Genomic DNA, 21,780 nt, shown 5'->3' with positions numbered 1-21,780 from the left:
CACATTTCCAGCAGACCAGTTAACTTCCACATTTAAACCAGAACAGCACGTGTAAGTGGTAGATAATATCACTATCAAACTTAGTTCACCTATAAACTGACACACACGGCCAAATGAAATGCCTGCCCATAAATGTAAATATTATCAGTTGAGTTACTAGCACACCTGCCTTCACTTTGCAGCTGGAGCAGCTCAGAGGCTGTGTAAAACCACTTACAGGAGGACAGGATACAAAAATGTGATTCTCAACTTGGTCTTTCTGGTCAGAGACCCATGCCAGGAACAACTGAAGTAAAAAGGTAGCCAAAATTATGTTTGAATTATTTTTAAGATGCAAGTCTGGTCTAAGGTCCATGTATTTGTCAAATTTGGAGGGCTTTTATGAGTCACAGACTATCCAAGGACTCCTCTTGCCTGAGCTGCAGGAGGGTTTCAAGTCACACTTATCTTTAAGTATTTTTGTTTCCAAAGCCTTGCTACATCAAAAGCTGCAACAAGAACAATTATTTCTACACTAGGAGAAGGGAAGATTTCAAGGCCTCGTAATGTATACCTCAAGCACACTAAACAAAATCACAGGAAAAACAACACTAATTTTGTCCTTGCACACTAATATTATGTGCCCAGTTCTGAGTCTGCCATGCCACCTATCAAAGTAAAAGTGCCAGGTACTTGTGTTGTGAGTGGCTGCTAAGGCAGCCTATGAATAGAAAAGAAACTGAGATACTCAAATTCTCATCATTGTTCTAGCAAGAGATGACTAAGCAACAAAGTCTGTCATTCTGCTACAATACCCAACAGGAAAATTATTTCAGGAGGCATACTTTGTACATCATCCTAACTGCAAGTCCCAATTATAATCTATGAAGTAGCTGAGTATAGTTCTGATTATTACAACCCCTCTTTTTCAACTCATTTCTACAAAAACTTAAGAATCTATATTCTGACTTGTCAGAATTAATACAAATTTTTAAACACTCTTTTATCTGGCCAGGAACTCAATAATACTTTAAGATGACCATACATCATTCTTTTCTGGGAGGGCTGGGGAACAAGGCAGAGAGGAGTGAGTATGTAATCTAAATTACTGAGATTTTTTCCTGACATCACTTCCTAAAGGTAGGGCTGGTCACATTATGCCTATGCATTGTGACAAAAAAATTCAGTCTGTCCTGGGACTTATTTCCTAAATTGTATGTATTTGCCTAACATTATGACCCATTTAACCTTTTTTGGTGCTCTTGTATCTTGATAGTTATAGGGAAAATAAATTGCAGCTGAAGTATGGAACAATTATAGGAAAAAACAATAGTTTAGAAAACAAAACAGAAGTATTTCAAACCACTTGCCCCAATTAATGTAGATGTATTACCAACAGTATTATATTAGCAGAAACACTAGTGCAAACACCTTTGAAATATATTTTATTTCTAATTACAGGTGACTTTCTAAATTCCTTCTGCATTTAAGGCTGCTAGCCTAGGTCAGTTATTTTACTGGTAGCTTACAAACCCTCCGTCAAATTACCAGCATAAATATATATTTAAAAAAAAAAAAAAAAAAAAGAAGAGCAGTTAGATAAACCTGTAGAAAACACTAGCTGAATCCACCCTTTGCAACAGAGTAACAACAGCTTTGCATTCGGACTGGAAAAAACAGAAAAAGCTCTGGGCTTAGCAGTATTTCTCAAGCACTGTGAATTTCTGACAAAATATGCCTTCATCTGCCTACAGTTTGATAAAAACTGTATATAACAATAACATTACTCTGTGAGATTTACTTTTGCCTCTGGGAAACTAAAAAATACACATGTATACTATGCATACAAAGAAAACAATACCTCTTCCTCCCACTACACGCATGCAGAGCTTGTCACACTCTGGGCAGGCTTCATAATCTGAATTACTTAAACCAGAAATTATTCAATAATAAACTAAAACACAAAACCACCCTCTCCTAAATGAAACTGTTTATTTAAAAAAACACCTTTGAGACTGTTTTGCCTCAACATTGTTTAAATGGCCATTAGATTAAGTACTAGCTTTTTTCCTCCAAGAATATATCACTATCAATTCTAGGGAGCATGTGAACTGTACAAAATAGTATAAAAGTGATCACAGGTACTGAAGGGGAAAAGCATCATAAATACACACCACAGCAGAATCTGAACATCATTTTTAATAAGAGTTGTGGCCAATGAACTTGGAATTTCTAGGTTTCTCTACAACGCAAATGTTATCTATGATCAAACTTTGTAAATAAAAATTAAGTATTTTGTCATGAGCTCTAGTCCTACTAAAGAGAACATTGTTTTCATTTCTCTGATGTTTATTATTTATACAGTGCAGACAAACTAAAGAACACTAGTAGACTCAATTATTACTTTCAAGTGTAATACAACTACTTTCAGTATCTGTCTTTATTCCTGAAAAATTATCACAAGTGCTAACCTTAAGCAGCACAGAAGACATACTCACCTGGTTACATGTGTCTGCCAAAGAATGTATGGCTTCTGAAAACATACTTGCAGAACCCGTGTAAACCCAAGCAAGCAGCTTAAAGAAAAAATTCAACCCATTTCTGAAAACAAAGAGAAGAAATAAGCTAAAGAACAACAGAATGTTTGGTCTGTAATATTTTGAGCAAAACCACAAGTGCTGTACAATCACGCATTACCTGCCAGCAAGTGATGAAACCAAGTATCAGTTCATTAGAGACCTGTACAAGCAGATACGGCACAGACATTTTCTGCACGGTTACTGTTAAAAAGCCCTTCCAGCTAAAATTGGTATGTAAAGATATACCATTTATTTTTCAAAAATCATTAACTTCTAAGCAGTCCTGAATAAGCTACATTTCCTGAAAACTACCATCACATTCACTACTCAGAGCAAATAATTGCCTACCAGTGGGAGAACACAAGCCTTAATGATTTCCTTCTCTCTCCTGTCAATCTTTTGCCTCCTACACATCCCCTGTTCATACTGGAGTACAAGGTTCCCCATTTCAGTGCCAGCTTGGGCAATTCCCCGTAGGATACAAACATAAGACAATAGAGAGGCAGACACGGCTGTCCGTAGACTACACTGTAAAAATTATCTGTGGAACTTTTCCATTAAGCTGTCCAGCATGACTTCTCAAGCCTTTTTTAGGTTATGAGCTCACTGGATTAAGTATTGTGTTATGTTGTACAGTGGAGGGTAACTATTAGCACCAAAATCCAGGTCTACGTTCTCACTTCAAACATTCATTATCAATAGCTTAATTGTTACAATCATATTGCAAAGAAAATCAGGCTAGAAGATTATAACATTATCCTCCAACTTTTTAAATATATTTGAGTTTAGCTTATTGGCAATTTTTTAAAGTATTCAAATGAAATCACGTGTTATAAGTAAGTATTAACATCTTGTAGATGCATTTTCGAACAACCATATGCCAAGAAATTATATTTAAGTCAGAGGAAGCACAAGTCCAGCCCCTCGCCACACACCAAATTATAGAGTTGATTAAATAACATTCATTTCCAAGGTCATCCTTAAAGAATTTCTGTGAGAGTACCTCGAATTCTTCAAGCAAGAAGAAAACTGTTTGTTTTCTAGACTAACTTCCATCCAAGGACCTGAATGTGCTTTACTATTTTTCACCTGAATGAGATGGTGAGACATCACCATAGTTTACAGGTGGGAAGTAAAATAAAAAAAAAAAAAAAAAAGCAAGCATAAATCGGTGGATAATCCAAGAAGAAGGGAAAGCTGTTGTAGCACTAAACCATAATTTAAACTCCCTGTGTTAATTACAAGTTCTTCCAACTCACACTCTAGTGCATTTTTAGCATAGAAAGAAAACGAAATAAATTACAGTGGGATTCACTATCACAGTCTCTTGACTTTTGTACTGTTCTTCTCAATGTTGTATTAAGGGAGCTGACAGCTTATCTGAAGGTACAATTATGGCCCATGCCTGTTCAGGTTACACAACAGGCTCTCAGCTGATATTTTATTTCACCCCTACAAATTCTGAATTTGTGGCAAGATTTGGCATCCTAGCGATCTAAAAAGAAACCACACTAAGATTTTCAAATGTTCAGCCCAGCAAAATCAGTCTGTTAATAATGCCCAGTAAGTTGGAGACATGGAGACAGAAAGATAAAGAGTGACACATGGGAAATAATTGCAAAAACCCTTGTGAGTCTGCAGAGCCACCAAGGCTATTTGGTGGTTCCTGCCTGACTAGATGTTCACATCAGTATAAGACAACAGACAAAAGTCAGGTTTGAGTTTAAAAAGAGTCAGGTTTTTACTGCAAGTAAAATATGTATTGCTTTAAAAAACAAATTCACCACTGCATTTGAAAATAATAAGCCCTACAAAAGCCTGAATTCTGTTAAAGAAATACTACAAAGACTTTAAACAGCAGAGGAAAAATAATCCAAACCCACCAAATTCTGAGAAGGCAGCTAAAATACTCGGAATCATTTTGAAACAAATTTATCTTTTACATCAGTGACCACCAATTCATGAAGTATTGTGTCTGCCGTACTGAAGCAAACTGACTGATTTAACTACATCATTCCTATTCGCATGAACCTGAAAGAGCAGGAAATCTTAAGAGAACTTACACCAAAGCTAGGGAAAGTCTGAAAAAGATTTTTTGTAATGTTTTGGACATCATGCCAAGACATAACAAAAACAAACACACCACAAAAAAGCAAACATGATTAATTAGGTACAATTCTCTTGCTTATTAAACCTACTACTGTACAGCATTTTCTAATAAGCCTCTCTTCTGCACCTAGAAAATAAGCAGTTTTATTTAACATAACTGTTTATAACTGTATTGAAAAGTCCACAGAGGAGGCCAAGAGAACAAGGGGGGTAAAAATGTTATACATCTTCTTCCTGCCAGAAGTCTTGTCAATTTTAGTGTAAAGTCTAAATTTAATTGGTAATTTTCAAATGTACTGATACGTGAACAACGTAAGCCTCTTTGGAAAAACAAAAAAACAACTACAAATGCAAAAGTAGATCAAAAGCAAATATTCAAATTGAAGTTCCTAACTTAACAATTTAAATTACAATTAAAACATTCAAATAAATCTATCCTGACTGAACTGCAAAGTTGAAAACATTAAAGGGCATTAATATTTCCATTTACTTATTTATCATTCCAAATCTGTTTCACAGATCACCACCTCAAAACATCAAGATGTATATGAGGAACAGGAATTACAGGCAATTGAGAAAGACAGACAGATAGATAGAATTGTACCATCATGTGATTGCTCACTTTCTATACTCAATTTTATAGCATAAAAGAATGGTCTAGAAGGATATGGTCTGATTTAACACAACCATCCCTGTCTACCTACATAAAATATTTAGGCTTTTGAAAAGACAGTAAAAAAAGAAGTCAAAAATAAATAAATAATTATCTCTCTCTCTCTATCAAACTGAAAATATTCAGATCCATTATAAATCCATACAAAAAAAATTATTTGTGCCCTAGATTTGAGAACTAAACACATTTCATCACATCTATTTTCAGGGTAGCAGTAATATTACTAAAATACTTCACCAATATTATTTTTTTTTAATATTATATACCATGAAAACTTTGGATTGTTTAAAAGTAAAGCATTAGCTTAACAACAAAATCATTTCAACAATGCCAGACCCTGAAGAAAGTTTTGCTAATAACAGATCAATCCTTTTTTGATAAAAAACATTGCCTTCCTGTATTTCTTGTAACAGAGCTTCAAAGTTTTTCCTCGCACAGAGAATTCCATCAACAACATAAGAGTGAGCCAGTGCAGCTGGTTTATACCCTCACACAGGGATCCATACAGACTCTGCTTTTATTGAGCCACATTTCAACCTTACTGGGGAAACATGAAGTTTGTGAAAAGCCAACCAATCATTCCAACTGGAAAAGTTAAGGCAGACTGGCCTTTCTTGACCCCAAACAAGAAGCCATTAAAAATCATGCTGATGTCAAGAAGCTCAGGCCCACGAACAAAGCAGCACTGATGGTGGCCATGACTTAAATCTCTGAAAAGTCATCAGGTATTTGAGGGCCACAAGAGATCCTTTAACTTCTAAAAAAGCTCCACTGAGAATGTAACAGGTCCTATAAACTTCTGCCAGTCAGGCTGCCAGGCATTCATCTACAAAAGTGCCTAATCATCCAAAAAGTATTTATGAAGAGAGTGCAATGTTTATTGCAATGGCCTATTTACAAAACAGAAAAGACAAGGCTGTTTTCTCTAGATCATTTTAAGAAAGCGAAGGAGGTGAAAGTGCCAATACAACACCCCTCCCTTTTATTTTTTTTCTTTTTTTCCCCCATTAGAAACATCCATACTAGCAATTCTTATATGTTTTAACTTAGAAAGGCCTAAACAGTTACTAGTAGAATACTCAGTAAATAAAGAAGGTTTTCAGTCAAACTACGTTTTTCTCCCAAGTAAAAAGCATATAGTTTTGTAGAAAAACTCAAAGAGTTATTTCCTGTCCAAAATGTTTCCCGTGCCAAAAAAAACCCCACACCTATATTTCTATGCTGCTGCCTTATATAGTGTCTTAGCAAATAAATACCGTTTATAAAATCAAATTTATTTTAAAAATTCACGGATTTCATGATAAGTAAATTTTAGTCATCATTTCCTGAGAGAAACTTCACCTATTTCTATTTATTTCATGCCAGACAGTCTCTGTGTTTATTTGCTTTAAATCACGATCATTAGTTTAGTTTTGTTTCATTTCCTTCAAACTGGTAAGATATGTGAAAGGCAAAAAGCTCCTAAAATATCCCTTTTTCAGTTATATAAGAAAATAGTTGAATAACAGCAGAAAGAGAAAAGTGAATTATTTTCTGTTGGTTTTATGAAAGATTGTTTGAAGTTTATGAAAACCTCCCCTCAAGAGGAGCAAGAAATACGAACAACTTTAAATGTCTACCTCTCCACGTCCTTTAAAATTTTAGTTTTTACTTTAAAAAAAGCTGTTTAGTCTAATTTCAAAAAATTTGCTCTGCTCTGATCAGAGATATATTCTGTCCCCGGTCTCTATATATTGATGAATGTATTTACCTAAACTCACATCAACAACGAATACACCAATCTATTAACTTCAGTTACAGAGACTGAGGTAACTTTAGGTTGAGTACATAGACTGTTCTCATTTCCAGGATAATAAACTGTTTTTATACTTGCATAAACAAAACATTTATTTTTTTTTTAAACTTACATGCAAATGGCTACCATTACCACCTTCCCTGGTCCCTTGAAAAACATAGCTGCTGCACTGGAGCGTGGCTACAAAAAGAAATAAGAGATAATTACAATAAAATAGCTAAATCTTAACCTCACTAAGGACCTACCATGCAAATTATTAATTAAAAACTCTGCATTGCTATGTATTGCAAAAGGGAAGCTACTGTCCTTGAAGTCTATTAATTTACTACGGAATGCTCACCGAAACTGCAGTTGATTCTTAACATTTCTACAAATGGATGGCTATAAAAAGGATAAACACCCAAAGCCTCCAGAAGGGACCACTGCAACCATAACGACAGGAGGCAGCTGTGCACCAGAAAAATTAAGAAATCACTCTACCATGGCAGAGCACCTGGGTCTGGGGAATGGCTCTGCTTAAGCAAGGAGGAAGGGCCAGCAGGGCACAGAGCAAGTGTTTGATGTTTCTTGTTGTTTTGGTTTGGGTTTGGTTTTTGGTGGTTTTTTTTGCCTCTTTTTTCCTTAAGAAACCTATTTCATCTCTTATCAATATATTTACTATAAATGTTTATCAGCTATAAATAAAACCACAAATACAGCTGCAATTTTGTTAATAGGAATGCAATTGACAAAAAGAAAAAAAGCCACTGGTGGATTACACTGCCACAGTAGGAATCCTTTTAAAATGGCATCATAACATTTACCACTGGATTACACTCAGAGATAGATCTGGTATACTACAGCACAAAGAGATCTTCCAAGAATGTTCAGTTAGTTAAGCTTATGCAACAGTTTCATAACTTTTTCCTTCAAAATGTATATCTCATGGCATTATTACAGCAAAAAACTTTAAAACATCTCTTACCTTCGTATTTCCAAAGAACTCCTTATATTCTCTCAACAACCTTTGGTTTCTAAATAGATCTGCAATACAAATTTGTTTCCATGAATACTAACTACTAACCAGTAGTTCCAGGAACTTGAAGTCTGTTTTTTTTATGCAGCAGCAAACTTCTAGGAACAACTACATGGTCTATCCTTCTATTATAACCAGAAACACACATTGTTATATACCCATGCAAAATGCCAAATACAATCTGTTATGATCCTATACATCACTGCCATTCGTACCGACGAAGGATGACACACAAAGGAAAAAATCTCAAAACACGCTGAACCAAATCCAGGCCATTCTACTGCCCCCCTCCTGCCCCTTAACCATGTAGGAGAGTGGAAAGGATATTTCAAAGAAGTTTCTTATCATTAGTATTTTTCCATCCACTGATGATGTTCAGTAACTTCAAAATAAACACTGGTATACTACAGTATCTAGAAGCTGCAGTGCTAGATTCTCCCCTACAAAGTTACATAAAATACACAGTACACATAATTTAAATAGATTAAAACAGACAGTGGACGACAAGGCTAGTCTGTAATGAAAGGGGGTTACCACTTCAAGTATATGATTTTTCAGTATGATATTATAACTGGGTAATATTTTTTTAAACTCACTTATTGGATTACGTCCAATAATTCTTCTGCTGGTCCCTAAAAGTTTTGAAGCTACTGATATTACTCTCAGCACAAACACTTACAGGTACTTTAACAGGTACCTGCAGCTCCAGTCTTTTCACTAGGACAGTGTTCCAGTGGCACAACTGTTTCAAAAAAAATGAAAATACCTCTAATTTATAGGCACATAATGGGGATAAATACCTTGAAGCAATATCACCTCTCCTGTGATTTTAACTGACTAGACAGATCAAAATCCATTACAGACTACTGATCTGACTGCACCTGTTATTGAGAATACCAGCAAGGATGGCAACAATAATTTTAAGAAAAAGATGGTTTGAGGGTGTTTCAGCCCTTTCTGAAGCACAAAGGTAAGCTGAATTGTCAATGAAATAACACCCCACCTACCAGATTTCTAACAATGCTGTACACATTTGCAGTTATTAGAGAACTCCATACTCACTTTCCCTGTATTTGATCTCTGCTTCTTTACGTCGTTTTCTTTCTCTAGCAAGAGCCTCCGGACTACCCCAAACTTCAAGAGACCTGCACAGAGTAAACGCACTTTAACAGTGGTTCTACTTACGCAATTTCTTTCAGTTTGATCACATTACAAATGCCTTTCCTAAAAGCAGAACATCACATTCTTTCTCCTAAGCAGCCCTGCAGATTACTTTACAGAATAAAAAGCTGGGCAAGATGAAGCTGAGGACAAGCACTAAGTGGACACATGAAATATACTCTCCAATTTTATATACACCACGTAATTATTACAATGAGGATATAAAATGTGTTCAGATAGAATATTGAAAACATTAATGCCCTTTCACGTTGTTAACCTGACTGTTAAAAGTTGTCTCTCGCTCATGTAATCCATTTTAAATGATCCAAATATTTTTCTTCATAAAAATGTTCTTACTTTGCCTCTACATCCGCTCTCAGGTACACAGTGAACGTCTCAGTATCATCATGGGGGCTTCGTCGTTTAATTTTCCTCAGCTGGTCTAAATCACTAAGGAAAGTGGACAAACAGTTTAGTGTAAGAAAAAGTTCGTATTATTCTAATTTTACTTTTACGTCTGGGGGATCTTCCACAACTTTTATATTATTAATTTGCAGTACAAAAAAAACCCATGAAGTTGTTTACTTGAGCCAAACAGAACAGATATGCGATAGGAGGCACGAGATCTCTATGATGCTATTGCAAAGTACTGTGTTTCACGCACTCAAAAGTCCAAATCATGTCCTCACACTATTAAGTACTATACATGGAAGACAAAGTAATAAAACACTGAATAACAGAACAACCAATGAAGGATCTGCATGTAATTGATAATGTGCACAAGTGCTAAAAAAGAGGGTTCATGGCTTAACATCTCCAAGTGGAAATCAGAAGTCATGTAATATGAAAAGTTAAGAAATTTAACCTCAAAACCTACACAGCCTGCACAAGGTTGGAGATACCCTAATACGTATCTCAGCACAGGCAATTTATCTGTTCCTGCAAGCAGTTTTGGTATCTCCACTGAGAAGCATCACGGATTTTTTTTTTTTTTTTTTTTTTAACTGCCTTTTGGTCAATCCAGCAAACCTTTATCTGGTTATTTCTCTGCACAACAAACCAGTTATGATAAAAATATGGCAGAGGACTAAGCATAATTTGCTACTGGATCTTCACCAAAGACCAAATCTGGTGACATACACTGTATGTAAAAACTCAGGAAGAACACTGGCAGCATAAAAAGTTAGAAACAAAGGTGTTAAAGCCTTTAGATTTAATATGGGTCACACACAAAACATGCGTGAAATCTGATAGACACCTCAACTATAGCAATACGCAGTAAGACCAGCTGGCAGGCACGGCACATAGTAAAAGGCAGCAAATGTTAATCAATTAACAGTAGTTGTTACAATGAACCAGATTATATTTTATTCCAAATTACAGACCTCACACAACATGAAGTTTCCACAGATCTTTCAGAGATGGTAACATCAAACCATCATGACCTCAAAATTCTGAAATAAGAGTTACTTGCCATTCCCCCCAATAACTAGCTCCTCTAGAGGTAGACTCCCCCCAACTAGATTCATGGTCATATAAGTACAAATAAATTACTTTAAGAAGCCACTATGGAAACACTCAAAATAAGTACAAGTTCCTAATTCACTGTAACACTAAGTAAACTAGAACTAACTTCAGCCACTTATGATTACATATACCACAAAAGCATTTAGAAGTTGCTGTGTAAAATCCTCCTCCAACCACAATTATTTTTGAAGTACATACAAACAGTAACAATTTAAATTTCGACTCAAAGCCATCATACCTGGATTTAAGACAAAACTCATTTATTGCTCTGACTCCAGTGATGAAGTTATTCTGTGTGTATTTTGGTCCATACTCTCTTTTTTTAAGGACTGCTTTCACTTAAAAACAGAAATGAATAAGCAAGTTAAGTCACTCATGGAGACTCCAGCAGAAACTTAGTTCAATCTAGTGTCATATCATGACACCTCTAAATGGAGGTCTGAAAAACAATGTTTGTCGGTGAGACAGAAAACTTAACAGTGAAGAGAAAGGAATAAGAGCAGAATGATTTACCTCCAAAAATGCTACTTGCTAAACTGTAGTTCAGGTCTCTGAAACATTCCACACACTTAACTGCCACTTTCAGCTACTTCTGCAACTTTGATGTCAGAGATGGTGTTTGGCTACTAAGACAGCATTAAATACAGTAATTTGGAAACCCTTGCTTTAGAAACTGAAATGGCAACACGGATCCCCATTTCTTTGTTTCCAACACTTAACCAATTCCACCTTCTACAGGCAAGATTTTTGACCTTTGCAGACCATCCACAGAACTGAGACAGACCGTACACATTGTTTTTATCAACTATTACTTTCAAATTAGTGCACTTAATATTGGGCATTTATAATAAAAATACACATTCTTTATTTCTAATGCTTTGTACATCTAGAATATACATTCTTACCACATCGGATTTTCACGTGCAAGGAAAAGAATATCACATGTATTCAGAAAATGGAAAAATGGAACTTTAAATTTACGCCACTATTTCCTGCTTGTCAATATGTTCCTAACTTCGCCTTATTTCCACATGTAAGTCACTATACACTAGCTTCCGTTCGTTACACTTACTGGAAGAAAAGTTACAATTGCTGAAGGATACAACAATAAAGAACACAACTGAAAACAAAAAGGTCACATTCTGCAGGTCAGAAGACTTATGAACACACATGAATTTCCTGCATATCACAGGATTGACGTGATCTCTATACCGAGTCCAAAAATCCTCCTTAAGTCACAAGACACAGAAAGATCCTACATTTAAACATGTTGAGAATAGACACTGTAGAACTCTGGTAAAATTTATTTCTGAGTTTCAAAAGCTTAAAAGGCAAAATATATTGCTTAACACTCAACAATCCACTAACATTACAGATATCAATATCTACCATAATAATCGGATTTCTGTCATCCAGTTTGAACTTAAACAATTTTTTTAAGTACTTGAGTAATCACATTCATCCCATAATGCTCCTGAGCAAACGTGACAAAAAACTAGATATTTCCTAAAAACAGTCCATCATTTACCCATGTTAGAATAGGGTGAACATTTTAAAATAAGAAGAATGCTTCCCATCTCTTCTTATTTAAAACAGACATATATCCAAAAGGTATTAACCTTTGATAAATACACAAGTTATTTTTTACTAACACTTACTAATCCATCTTTCAGAAATATAGGTAAATTTCACTATAAGAAAATACTATAAGCAATTGTACATTGCAGAATATCTCAGTAGTCCTACTGTTAGTTCAAATAACTGTATAAAACTGGCAATAGATGTAGAGGAAAAAAAATGCTATTTGGAAGAGAAGGACAAAGCCAAATAAAAGATTATATGAATGAAACATTTTTTAAGTAGCACATGATTAATTATTCTTTAAAAATGTTATTGCCTTAGTAACACTTGAGTCAGTAAGTTTTTAAGTCACAGCAGCATCTGAAGACAACTGCGCTTTCTAAACCCAATCAAAATACTTATCATAAACATTCTTGCTTGCACCTCTATAATCTAAAACAGCAAAACTCTCTTCTCACTGAAAGATATATCTATTTTTACAGTTATTTCACAGTCTAATTTCTCCTATCTTGTACATTCCCTTTGCACGCACACACTGACAACAGACCCAAAGAAATTGACTTAAAGGATGTAGACAAAAGTGTACAGAAAATATACACAGACATAGATCTCACCTTGTCACTGACAAGTTTTACAATTTGATATTTCTTTAAATTTGGGGAAAGGCATGACAGAATTTTGATACAGTTTATAGTCACTTTCATTCCAGACATTTTTTTTTAATGGAGTTATTGATAAAGTTATTTCCATGCACAGAAGGCTAGGAGTGATCAAAAGCACAGGAGTGTTTAATAGTATAATTCTTACAATAACATAATAGAAACTAGCAGTGTGAAGATGGAGTGAAATCAAGTCATCATAAAAACACGAAAGAAAGTTATGCTTTCATTTTATCCCTTTATGTTTCTAAATGATGCAACTAAACACAAAGCATGTATCCACTGCAGGGACAAATGGGAACATTACACGACTCAGATTAGGGAGTTCATGTGGTCAAAATATATTTAGAAGCAACACTGATGAGATTAACTCAGCAATAAGAAGAAACAGAAGAAGACTTAAAGCAAGGACCAGGGGAAGATCAAGTATCCAGCTTAGCCACATGAAGTCTGAGTTGGTGAATGGGCATCCCTAAAAACATGCAAGGAGGACAGACTGTGACAACAGATAAGAAAACAAATCGGTCTTTTCCTGAGAAAAGGAATGGAGCTTAAATGAAACAATTAAAAACTGATACAGAAGAGAGAGTAATTTGAAGGAATACTGCTATATTTGATTTTTCAGAAGTCATTTTCAAACAACTGGGTACCAAACAAAGCTGACTTACAAGTGTGTTTTAAAACGTTATTCACATAACTTGTTACACAATTGAAGAGGAACCAGAACTAAAGTTTCAATACAGGAAGTATTTTCTTTACCTTTTACTTGAATTGGCTCTTTAAGGAAAGACTGCTTTTGACCTGCATTGCTCGTATCTTGTCCTGCAAAATAAAAATAAAGCTTGCTGTAAATATGGCAGTACCTACTTTTTATTTTTAGTAAAGAGATTGGTTAACATAACAAAATAATACATCTTAATATTGCTTTCCATCCTGACAATAAAAACCCATTTTTGCTCTCAAAAGAAAAGACAGAAACGGTAAAAAAAAAAAAAAAAATTAATATAGTGTTGATCAATAAAAGCACCAACTTGCAACGTACTTCAGAAAGTAATCTGAATTTTCAAAAAATATTTTAACAGTATACTTACAGTCTAGAGCAAGCTTTAGGCAAAATTTTATATTAATAAATATAATGAATTCTATATAGTTTATACCAACCAAGTCTCATAGAGCTTTCCAGCTGTAATTCAATTTTAAGGAACTGAAGCTTTTTCACTTACAAAAAGCTAGTTTATTAAAACACAGAATATGTAAACTAAAATCCACAATGCTTGTGTCACAAGCTGGAGCTAGAATGAAAACGAAGTATTTTAGCTCGTTTTGAAATCTGAGGATATGACTCAACAAAAAGCCAACAGTACTGTTAATCTAATCTTTGGAAAATAATAAACTCCAGTAATTTCAGTGTGATTTCTACTTCAGAATCAGAAGTAGTAATTGAAAACACAGACAAACATTACATCCTTATCTCACAGATCTCAACTTCGCTTTCAAAACAAAAACCTTACGATTCTAACATGTCAAATGAACATAACCCCTCTTTTATGCCCTTACACTCCCTAACTTTGGACACTTGCAACACATCCACAGTCAGTAACAAAATTAAAACTGACCTTATTAAAGCGAGATATTAAAAAAAAAAAAAAAAAAAAAAAAGATTTTTCAAGCAGGTTAGTGTTAATTAATGACATACTCCTAGCTTAACATGCTACCCAAATTACTCAAAGGTCAGATATTCTTGAAGCTTGGACTATTTAACTATCTTTTCATCAGGCAATTAGTTATTGCCCTAACAGCAACAGAGGACTAAGGCTAGTAACAAACCAAGTTTACCTTCTTGGAAGAATAACACAAATTTATGAAGCTAGTCTTATTACACAACATATAAGGCTGGACCATACATAATTTGCATTCCTAAACAGTCAGCCATATCAGCTATTGTTTGACTTGAAAACAAAAGTAAAAAACCCTTTGCTGTTCCTTTTCCATCTTTTCTTACCTAGTTTAAAACACCAGGCAGACAATCTATCAGTATTCATGATAAAAATTTCAGCTAGGACTGCTTAGCAAGAACTGCGTAGTAGGTTATTTTTCAGAAACTCTGTGTGCAACCATTTATGTAATTAAAAGAAATATCACCAAAACTATTTAATAAAAGATAGGGTTATAGAATTCAGCAGAGCAGAGGAGGCTCAAAAATACCAAGATTTATATCTATGCACAGAGACGATGTCAAGTACCCTTTCAAAATTTACTACCTAGTTGGACAAAAATCACAGTGTATCAGTGAGAAGAAAAAAAAAAATACAGTGTATTTCAATTCACAACTACTGTTTTTCAGACAAGCAGAGGTCAATATGACAGAACTTTCAAGATGAATGCATTAATATTTTCAATATCACATTAACAGGAAAAGCATTTCCGACGTTTACTGATAAAGAGATAGAAGTGCAAAAGAGATCCATTATTTGCTAAATATTTAAGTTACAGGAAAATTATAAGAATCTTTACAAGTAGTGTATTACCTTTTCAGAATCCTACCAAAATACACTTTTTTAAATAAACAGTAGTATTATGTCCATAATGCATAAGAATGTTCTATTCACTAAGCCCCAAAAGACATCCCCAATACGAGGTGCACATAAAACAAGCATTCCAAGATAAACTTGAAAGTGGTTATTCATCTACACACAATATCTCTAGGCTGCAGTTTCATATACACTCACACAAGCCAGTCCCCACTCTCAACAAAAGGTAAGTCCCCTGGTGCCCAACAGTTCCGCTCTCGGCTGACTGACTCAAGGCCACACTGCCACAGAGGGCAGCGTCTCTCCTGCAGCCACACTAGAGACACCAAGCAGGAGCAGCTTGCTGACCCATCCTACCTCTACCCCAGCTCTGCAAAAGAAAACAATGAATTTTTCACAAAACAAGCCTAAACATCATTAATGCCAGCACGAGAGAGGGAGTCATCAGATAGGGGTGAGAGAAGGTGGGAACACTCCTTCTGATGACAGTTAACAATCGTCTTAAGGCAATCATGAAAGCAATAGTGCTGGACTATTTTCACATGTCCCATTTTAACACCAGTAGCTGCTCATTAAGAAGCCAGAAAATATCAACAGCTACAACTGGCTCTACTGTATTCAGGCAGACATTCTTCTGCAAGAATCTTGCCCTCTGGTAACCATCTTCAGCAGTTTCCAAGAAACATAAATGGTATTATACCCTTCCAAAATCCAATCACAGACTTAAGAAGCAATATCTGATTGTTCCACTTAGAATAACATTGAAGATCCACTTTTGCACTTTCAAACATCAGAAAAGTAATACTCTGAGCTGGTTATAGTTACTGCTTTTTAAATATTGCTGCAAGCCTCAGGAATTTACAAGTTACTAAAGAAAAAATTAATACCTACTAATCTGACAATGAAGATTTTATTCAGTAGATGGCTAAGTTTTAGACAACAGTATTTTTAAAAGCATTTCTTATCTCTTGAGCACAGTAGCCTTTCAAACATATCTGTGCAACCCTACACTTAATAAGCAGAAAAAAACCAGGATGCTACGATGGAGTACAGACAAGACAGTTCTGAATTTCACAAGCACCTAAGTAGCACAAGATTGACAATCAAACTGAGCAGCAAGGCAGGTCAGGTTATATCCATTATATCAAGTGTTTAATGCCAATGTTGCAGTTCTGACAACTGTCAGATTTGAGAGCTCCAGCAGATAAAACAGTTCAACTCTCCTTAGCAGTCATCTATAGCTTGACCTGGAAAAGTCACAGTGCTCAGTATTCAAACTCATCCAATCTTTATCACTAGTTCATTTCACACAACAAACATGAAATACTACAACAAAAAGAATTAAAGCAAGCAAAATGGTAAAAGACAAGTAATACATTCAATTTCTTATCCCTTAAGCTACCTAGTCCCTTCTGACATCCACATTTTATCATCACCACTTTGAATGTGATAAATCTAAACTTAAATCCTTTAAATACTGGAATGACCAAGAAATAAATTTCAGCATTCCTCCCTGTTATGTATTTGAAACTTAGATACAGATACCCACAAGCAACAAATACTAAGAATTCTGCGATCGTAACATCACACAATTGTGAAAAAAAAAGTTATCAATTGTTAAATACCAAAAGTTTACACATTTATATAAATACTCTTTATTTTAGCTTAGTACTACCTGTTTCAACTTTATGCTGTGTTTCTTCAGGGTTTGATCCATTTGTGTCTTCTGATCCAAGATTTTTTTGCTGACCATTGGAGGTATAAACTCTCACTTGACTCATCAACTGCACAGGCAGACGATTGCATGGTAGAATATAAGACAAACTCCCACTTTTTGTTGAAGCTTGCCATCCTAACAGGGAGAAGAAAAAAAGATGTTTCAGGCAACCATTTTCAGAAGAAAAAACAAGGGGGGGGAGGGCAGGGGGAAAGGTGATCCAGCTGTATCAGCATAAGCTATGGAAATTTATCTTTTAAATACTCATCTATGTTTATTTTACCCATGTTTTGGAATTACAAAATGGGAGTACATAGCATGTTTTCACCGTCTCTCTTCAAACATCCACTTTTAAAGCTCATTCTAACATTAGGAGGTTTTCCCATACAATCGAGTATACATTTTTTCAAAAGACCTCTAGATGATCCTAATGGGGTTTAAAACAAACAAACAAACAAAAAAACAAACAAAAAAAAAAAAAAACAAGAGAGAAAAGATACAAAGCTATTTGGTAAGACAGAGTTACTGACAAATAAGTCCCACTCTAGTCATACTGCAACAAAATATTTAAAAAACAAGTGTTGATAAAAGAACTAATACAGACCACTGTAAAAGTACTAGCCAGTGTTGCCACTTCATTTCACTCTATGTATACTCTGTACAAACCACAGCTTACCAATTAATAAAAACTGAACTGTGTACATCACGCATCAAGAGCGACTTGCTACAGAAATTATGTAGAAAAGCACACAACACTGTACAAAACATTTTATACAGAAGAATCTCATTTTTTGCAACACTTGCAACAGTGAAATTACAAGATAAATCCATAAAAAGCCTACTGAGAAATCACCTTGAGTATGCAAAAGACTAGCCAAAACAGAATTGTATGCAGTACAGGCCAACCTGTATTAGGCAGCACAAACACTTCTATAGGGAGAGTATATAACTCTTCCAACCAAAAATGCAACTGGCAAACCTGTTGTTTCAGAAAGCACTCATTAAAAGAATACATAAATGTAAAAAAATAAATACATAAATAAAATAAAAATTAAGTAATGCAGGTAAATCAAGTCATATGAGGCATGACTAACAACATATGATTAATACACCTCTCAACCAAACGATAATCCTTTATAAAACTGTTTATACCACAGAAGTCTCAACAGCTTTCCTTCTGTTCTAGTCCTCTACAGAACAAAAGCATCTGCATGTGTGCACACACCAATCTGAATCTTAGAGAAAAACGACTTCACCAAAACCAAGTCAGATAAGCTCTTACTACTAGTCACTGCTAATGTGACAAAAGACCAGAAAAGTCAACTCAACACAGCTCAGTGAACTCACTGATCGCGACTCACAAAAGACTACAATGAATACATGGCACAATACGAGCAGCGTTGTTTCCTAAGCTTTGGTGCATACTGGAGCCATTGAAAGAGAAACTTAATCAGCATGTTTAGAGGACATTTCTCCTGTTAATCCACATATACACAGGAAACCATTAACAAAATAGGGTATTTGCTGCGATTCAACAAGGAGTGATAACGTTAAGCGGGACAAAACCACTCAGAATTTAAATTTCAAGGGACCTGTGGCCTAAAGCAAAAGCCAGGGCTCACTCTTCAGGCCAACACGAACCCTGAAAGGCTGCTCTTCTTTTTATATAATTACCGCAAACTTCAACACGGGCGTGACGTATCAGTTTTCCGCAGGGCTGGGCTGACACAGGGCAGCTGCCCTACGTGCGGGAATACCCGCGACAAGGTACCGTCAGAACGAGGCTCGTCTGCCCGGGCAGCTACGACCTGAACATCTCCCTTTTCCGAGCTGATACTCGGATGGCAGCCTGCGCCCCCCGGCCCGCAGCGGCCCGTCCCTCCCCGCCCCTGCTGACGCCCGAGCCCGCCCGGCGCCAGCTGCCTGCGAGCGCCGGTACTCGCTTCTCCGCACTTGAGCACGTAGCTCGATTACACCTTCCTCCGAGACTCGACCGGGGGGTTCCGGTAGCCCCCCGGCGCCAGGCAGCGCGCCGGGCCTTGAGGGACTCACCGTGGCAGCTGCGGGGGAGCGGCACCGCCTGGCACCTCAGGTACAGGCGGTAGAGGCCGCGGCAGCCCCGCCGCTGGGCGGCCAGGGCCGGCATCATGGCGGCGACCCCACGCGGAGCGCAGCCGCTCCCCGCCGCACGCCAGCGGCCGGTGGGCGGGCGGCGATTCGCATGGGAGAATCGCTGCGCGGCTGCGGCGCGGCCCCGCGGGTCCCGGGCGGCAGTGGCAGCCGGGAGGCCGGCGGTGGGCGGCGCCGCGGCACCCGGATGTGCGGAGGAACCTCGGGGCCGCCGGGCGGGCACGACGCGCAGTGGCCGCCGCTGATTCACCCGCCCCTCCCGTGCGCTTGCGCGGAGCGGCCACTGGTGCGCGGAGCGGTGTCGCCTCAGCGGCTCAGCGCCGCGTCCTACCCCGGCTGGCGGTTAAACCCGGCTCGGGCGAAGTGCGCGTCGGGAGCGCGTCCTGCTTGGCAACTGCAGCCAGAGAGTTGTGATGTCTCCTTGAACCCGTCTCAGCTGTGACATCTCCGTCTGGCTCAGGACCATGAGTATCATTAGTCCCACTGGCATCACATTATACACTCTTTTATAAAAAAGCATTTGGACACTTTTAAGTTTTTCTAGAATAGCTTTGATGCCAATTCACATGACTGACAAAATGACTCTGGCTTCCTTGTCTTTGTTTGCACACTGTGAAGAACACGGGAGCTCACCAGAAGTTAACTTGGCAGGGAATTCATATAATTGATGTACCTGATAATCCACAAAGCATTTGCTCACGGAGGAGAATAATTACAGTGCCTGTCTTTAACATAGCCAATTAGATTTTGAACAAGGTTTGCTGGCACACAAATTCTTTACCAGCCAGCTAGGGATTAGCATCACCAATACAAGTTTTCCTGGAAGCCCAATGCAGGCAGATTAAAGTAAACCATCTTCCCAGTAGTCTGATCACAGCCACACCAGGTGAATCAGGAGCACTGCAACAGATGCTGTGTCATTAAGTACCAGATGTACAGCAATGAAGTATTAGATTCACTGCAAGTTGTAAAGTAGCAAAGGTGAGGTCAATTGACCAATTTTAGCTTGCGTCTAACATGCAGCTGATGTATGTTTTGCTGGCTGCTTGTTATTTTGGCAAGGGCCTAGCAGTAACAAAAAGAAGAAACAAGGTTAATAGAGTTCACTTTCTTTTCTCCACATAAAGATGTTTGAAAGAATATAGAAATTCTTGAAACATTTGTAATACCTGAAGAGTCTCTGCTATACTCCAGAAGAGGTGTTAACTGCCGCATTACTTCTAAAAATACTTCTCTTTAGGTTTACCTTTTGCTATCAAAAACCAAATGGAATTACTAAGCTATTTCGTATTCTTTTATCCAGCTGAATAACTGACTTTGCCTTGTCTAGTTTTGTTGTTGTAAATATGAAACAGGAAGGAAAATTTTAAAAGCTAGAATACCATACACAGATTAATAGATGCTACTGGTATGGCTGTCAACCAGGACTTTCATGATCAAGGGCTCTGCATGAAGATCTTGATACTTTGCTCATAAGAAGGAGGCTGGCTTCTCTCTTGGGGTCATCTTCTCATACATCCTTTTGCAAAAACTCTATAACTTTGTTGTATAAAGCATATTACCTTGCCAGTAAAAATTTACAAGGTTAAGTTGCTTTACCAGGTCTTTGGGAAGAAGAGGGACTTTTAGGATCTGATTGGATTACTCAAGCTACAACAGTAGATCATGATGGAATTCCCCAGTGTCTTGCCTAGCAAGAAATCTGATATGTGATGGCTAATACACAGTGAAGGATTTTAGCATTCCTTATATTAAAAAAAAAAAGATGTATTACCAATTTGAATATTTATGAATCTGAAGTTCATTCAAGATTTCAAGTTCATACAGTGGAGGAGACTTGCAGTGTCCCCAGATCAGCAGCAAGAGCTGAGGTAATGACTTAATATAGTTGAAATTACTCTTTGGGATTAACAAAACATCCTGCCTTGTGTGTCTTTCATACAACATAGAAAGGTTTTTAAAAGGGAAAGACTGTTTTGATTTCATACTTTTTATGATCCTAAATGTGTGTTAACACAAAGCAAATACATACTGCTAGTTAAAAAAATTAAAAAATAATGAATACATGAAGTGTCTAGCAATCCCAAACAGCCCTTAAGTTTTTCAGGTGAAATGTTTAAAATAGCAGATAAAGAGAATATATTTCACAGCAGGCATGTGCATGAAGGGAATGACTCAAAGCACAGAATGTTTAATCTACACCAGTCTGTGTAACACCACTCTGAGTCACGTAGATCTGTAAAGTTATTTCATGATCACTGGGCCAAAGACCAATGTACACTAGAAGTTAATATCTTTCATTTCCAGCACATGGGTGTTTTCAA

General features: G+C 36.8%; 1 protein-coding gene across 2 annotated transcripts in view; it reads right to left on the bottom strand.

Moving 5' to 3' along the window:
• Window positions 1-19,633, bottom strand: part of SLC30A9 (solute carrier family 30 member 9) — a 41,599-nt gene extending 21,966 nt beyond the window's left edge. Inside the window, exons 1-9 of one of the 2 annotated variants that reach the window (XR_011738765.1) lie at window positions 19,379-19,633; window positions 17,285-17,461; window positions 13,838-13,900; window positions 11,077-11,176; window positions 9,669-9,761; window positions 9,213-9,295; window positions 8,100-8,158; window positions 7,248-7,315; window positions 2,478-2,580 (exon numbers count right to left, since the gene is read on the bottom strand). Coding sequence is in view for 1 of the 2 variants with exons in the window: in XM_065836589.2 (XP_065692661.1) it covers window positions 2,478-2,580; window positions 7,248-7,315; window positions 8,100-8,158; window positions 9,213-9,295; window positions 9,669-9,761; window positions 11,077-11,176; window positions 13,838-13,900; window positions 17,285-17,461; window positions 19,379-19,475 (843 nt within the window). In the remaining variant the exon portion in view is untranslated. The remainder of the gene's footprint in view (window positions 1-2,477; window positions 2,581-7,247; window positions 7,316-8,099; window positions 8,159-9,212; window positions 9,296-9,668; window positions 9,762-11,076; window positions 11,177-13,837; window positions 13,901-17,284; window positions 17,462-19,378) is intronic. The other variant, XM_065836589.2, reaches the window with a different exon arrangement.
• Between the last annotated feature and the right edge of the window lie 2,147 nt (window positions 19,634-21,780).

Source organism: Patagioenas fasciata, chromosome 4, assembly GCF_037038585.1.
Source record: "Patagioenas fasciata isolate bPatFas1 chromosome 4, bPatFas1.hap1, whole genome shotgun sequence".
In the NCBI taxonomy this organism is placed as follows: domain Eukaryota; kingdom Metazoa; phylum Chordata; class Aves; order Columbiformes; family Columbidae; genus Patagioenas; species Patagioenas fasciata.
Note: the sequence above shows the minus strand (reverse complement) of the source record. Positions and strands in the feature narration are given on the sequence as shown.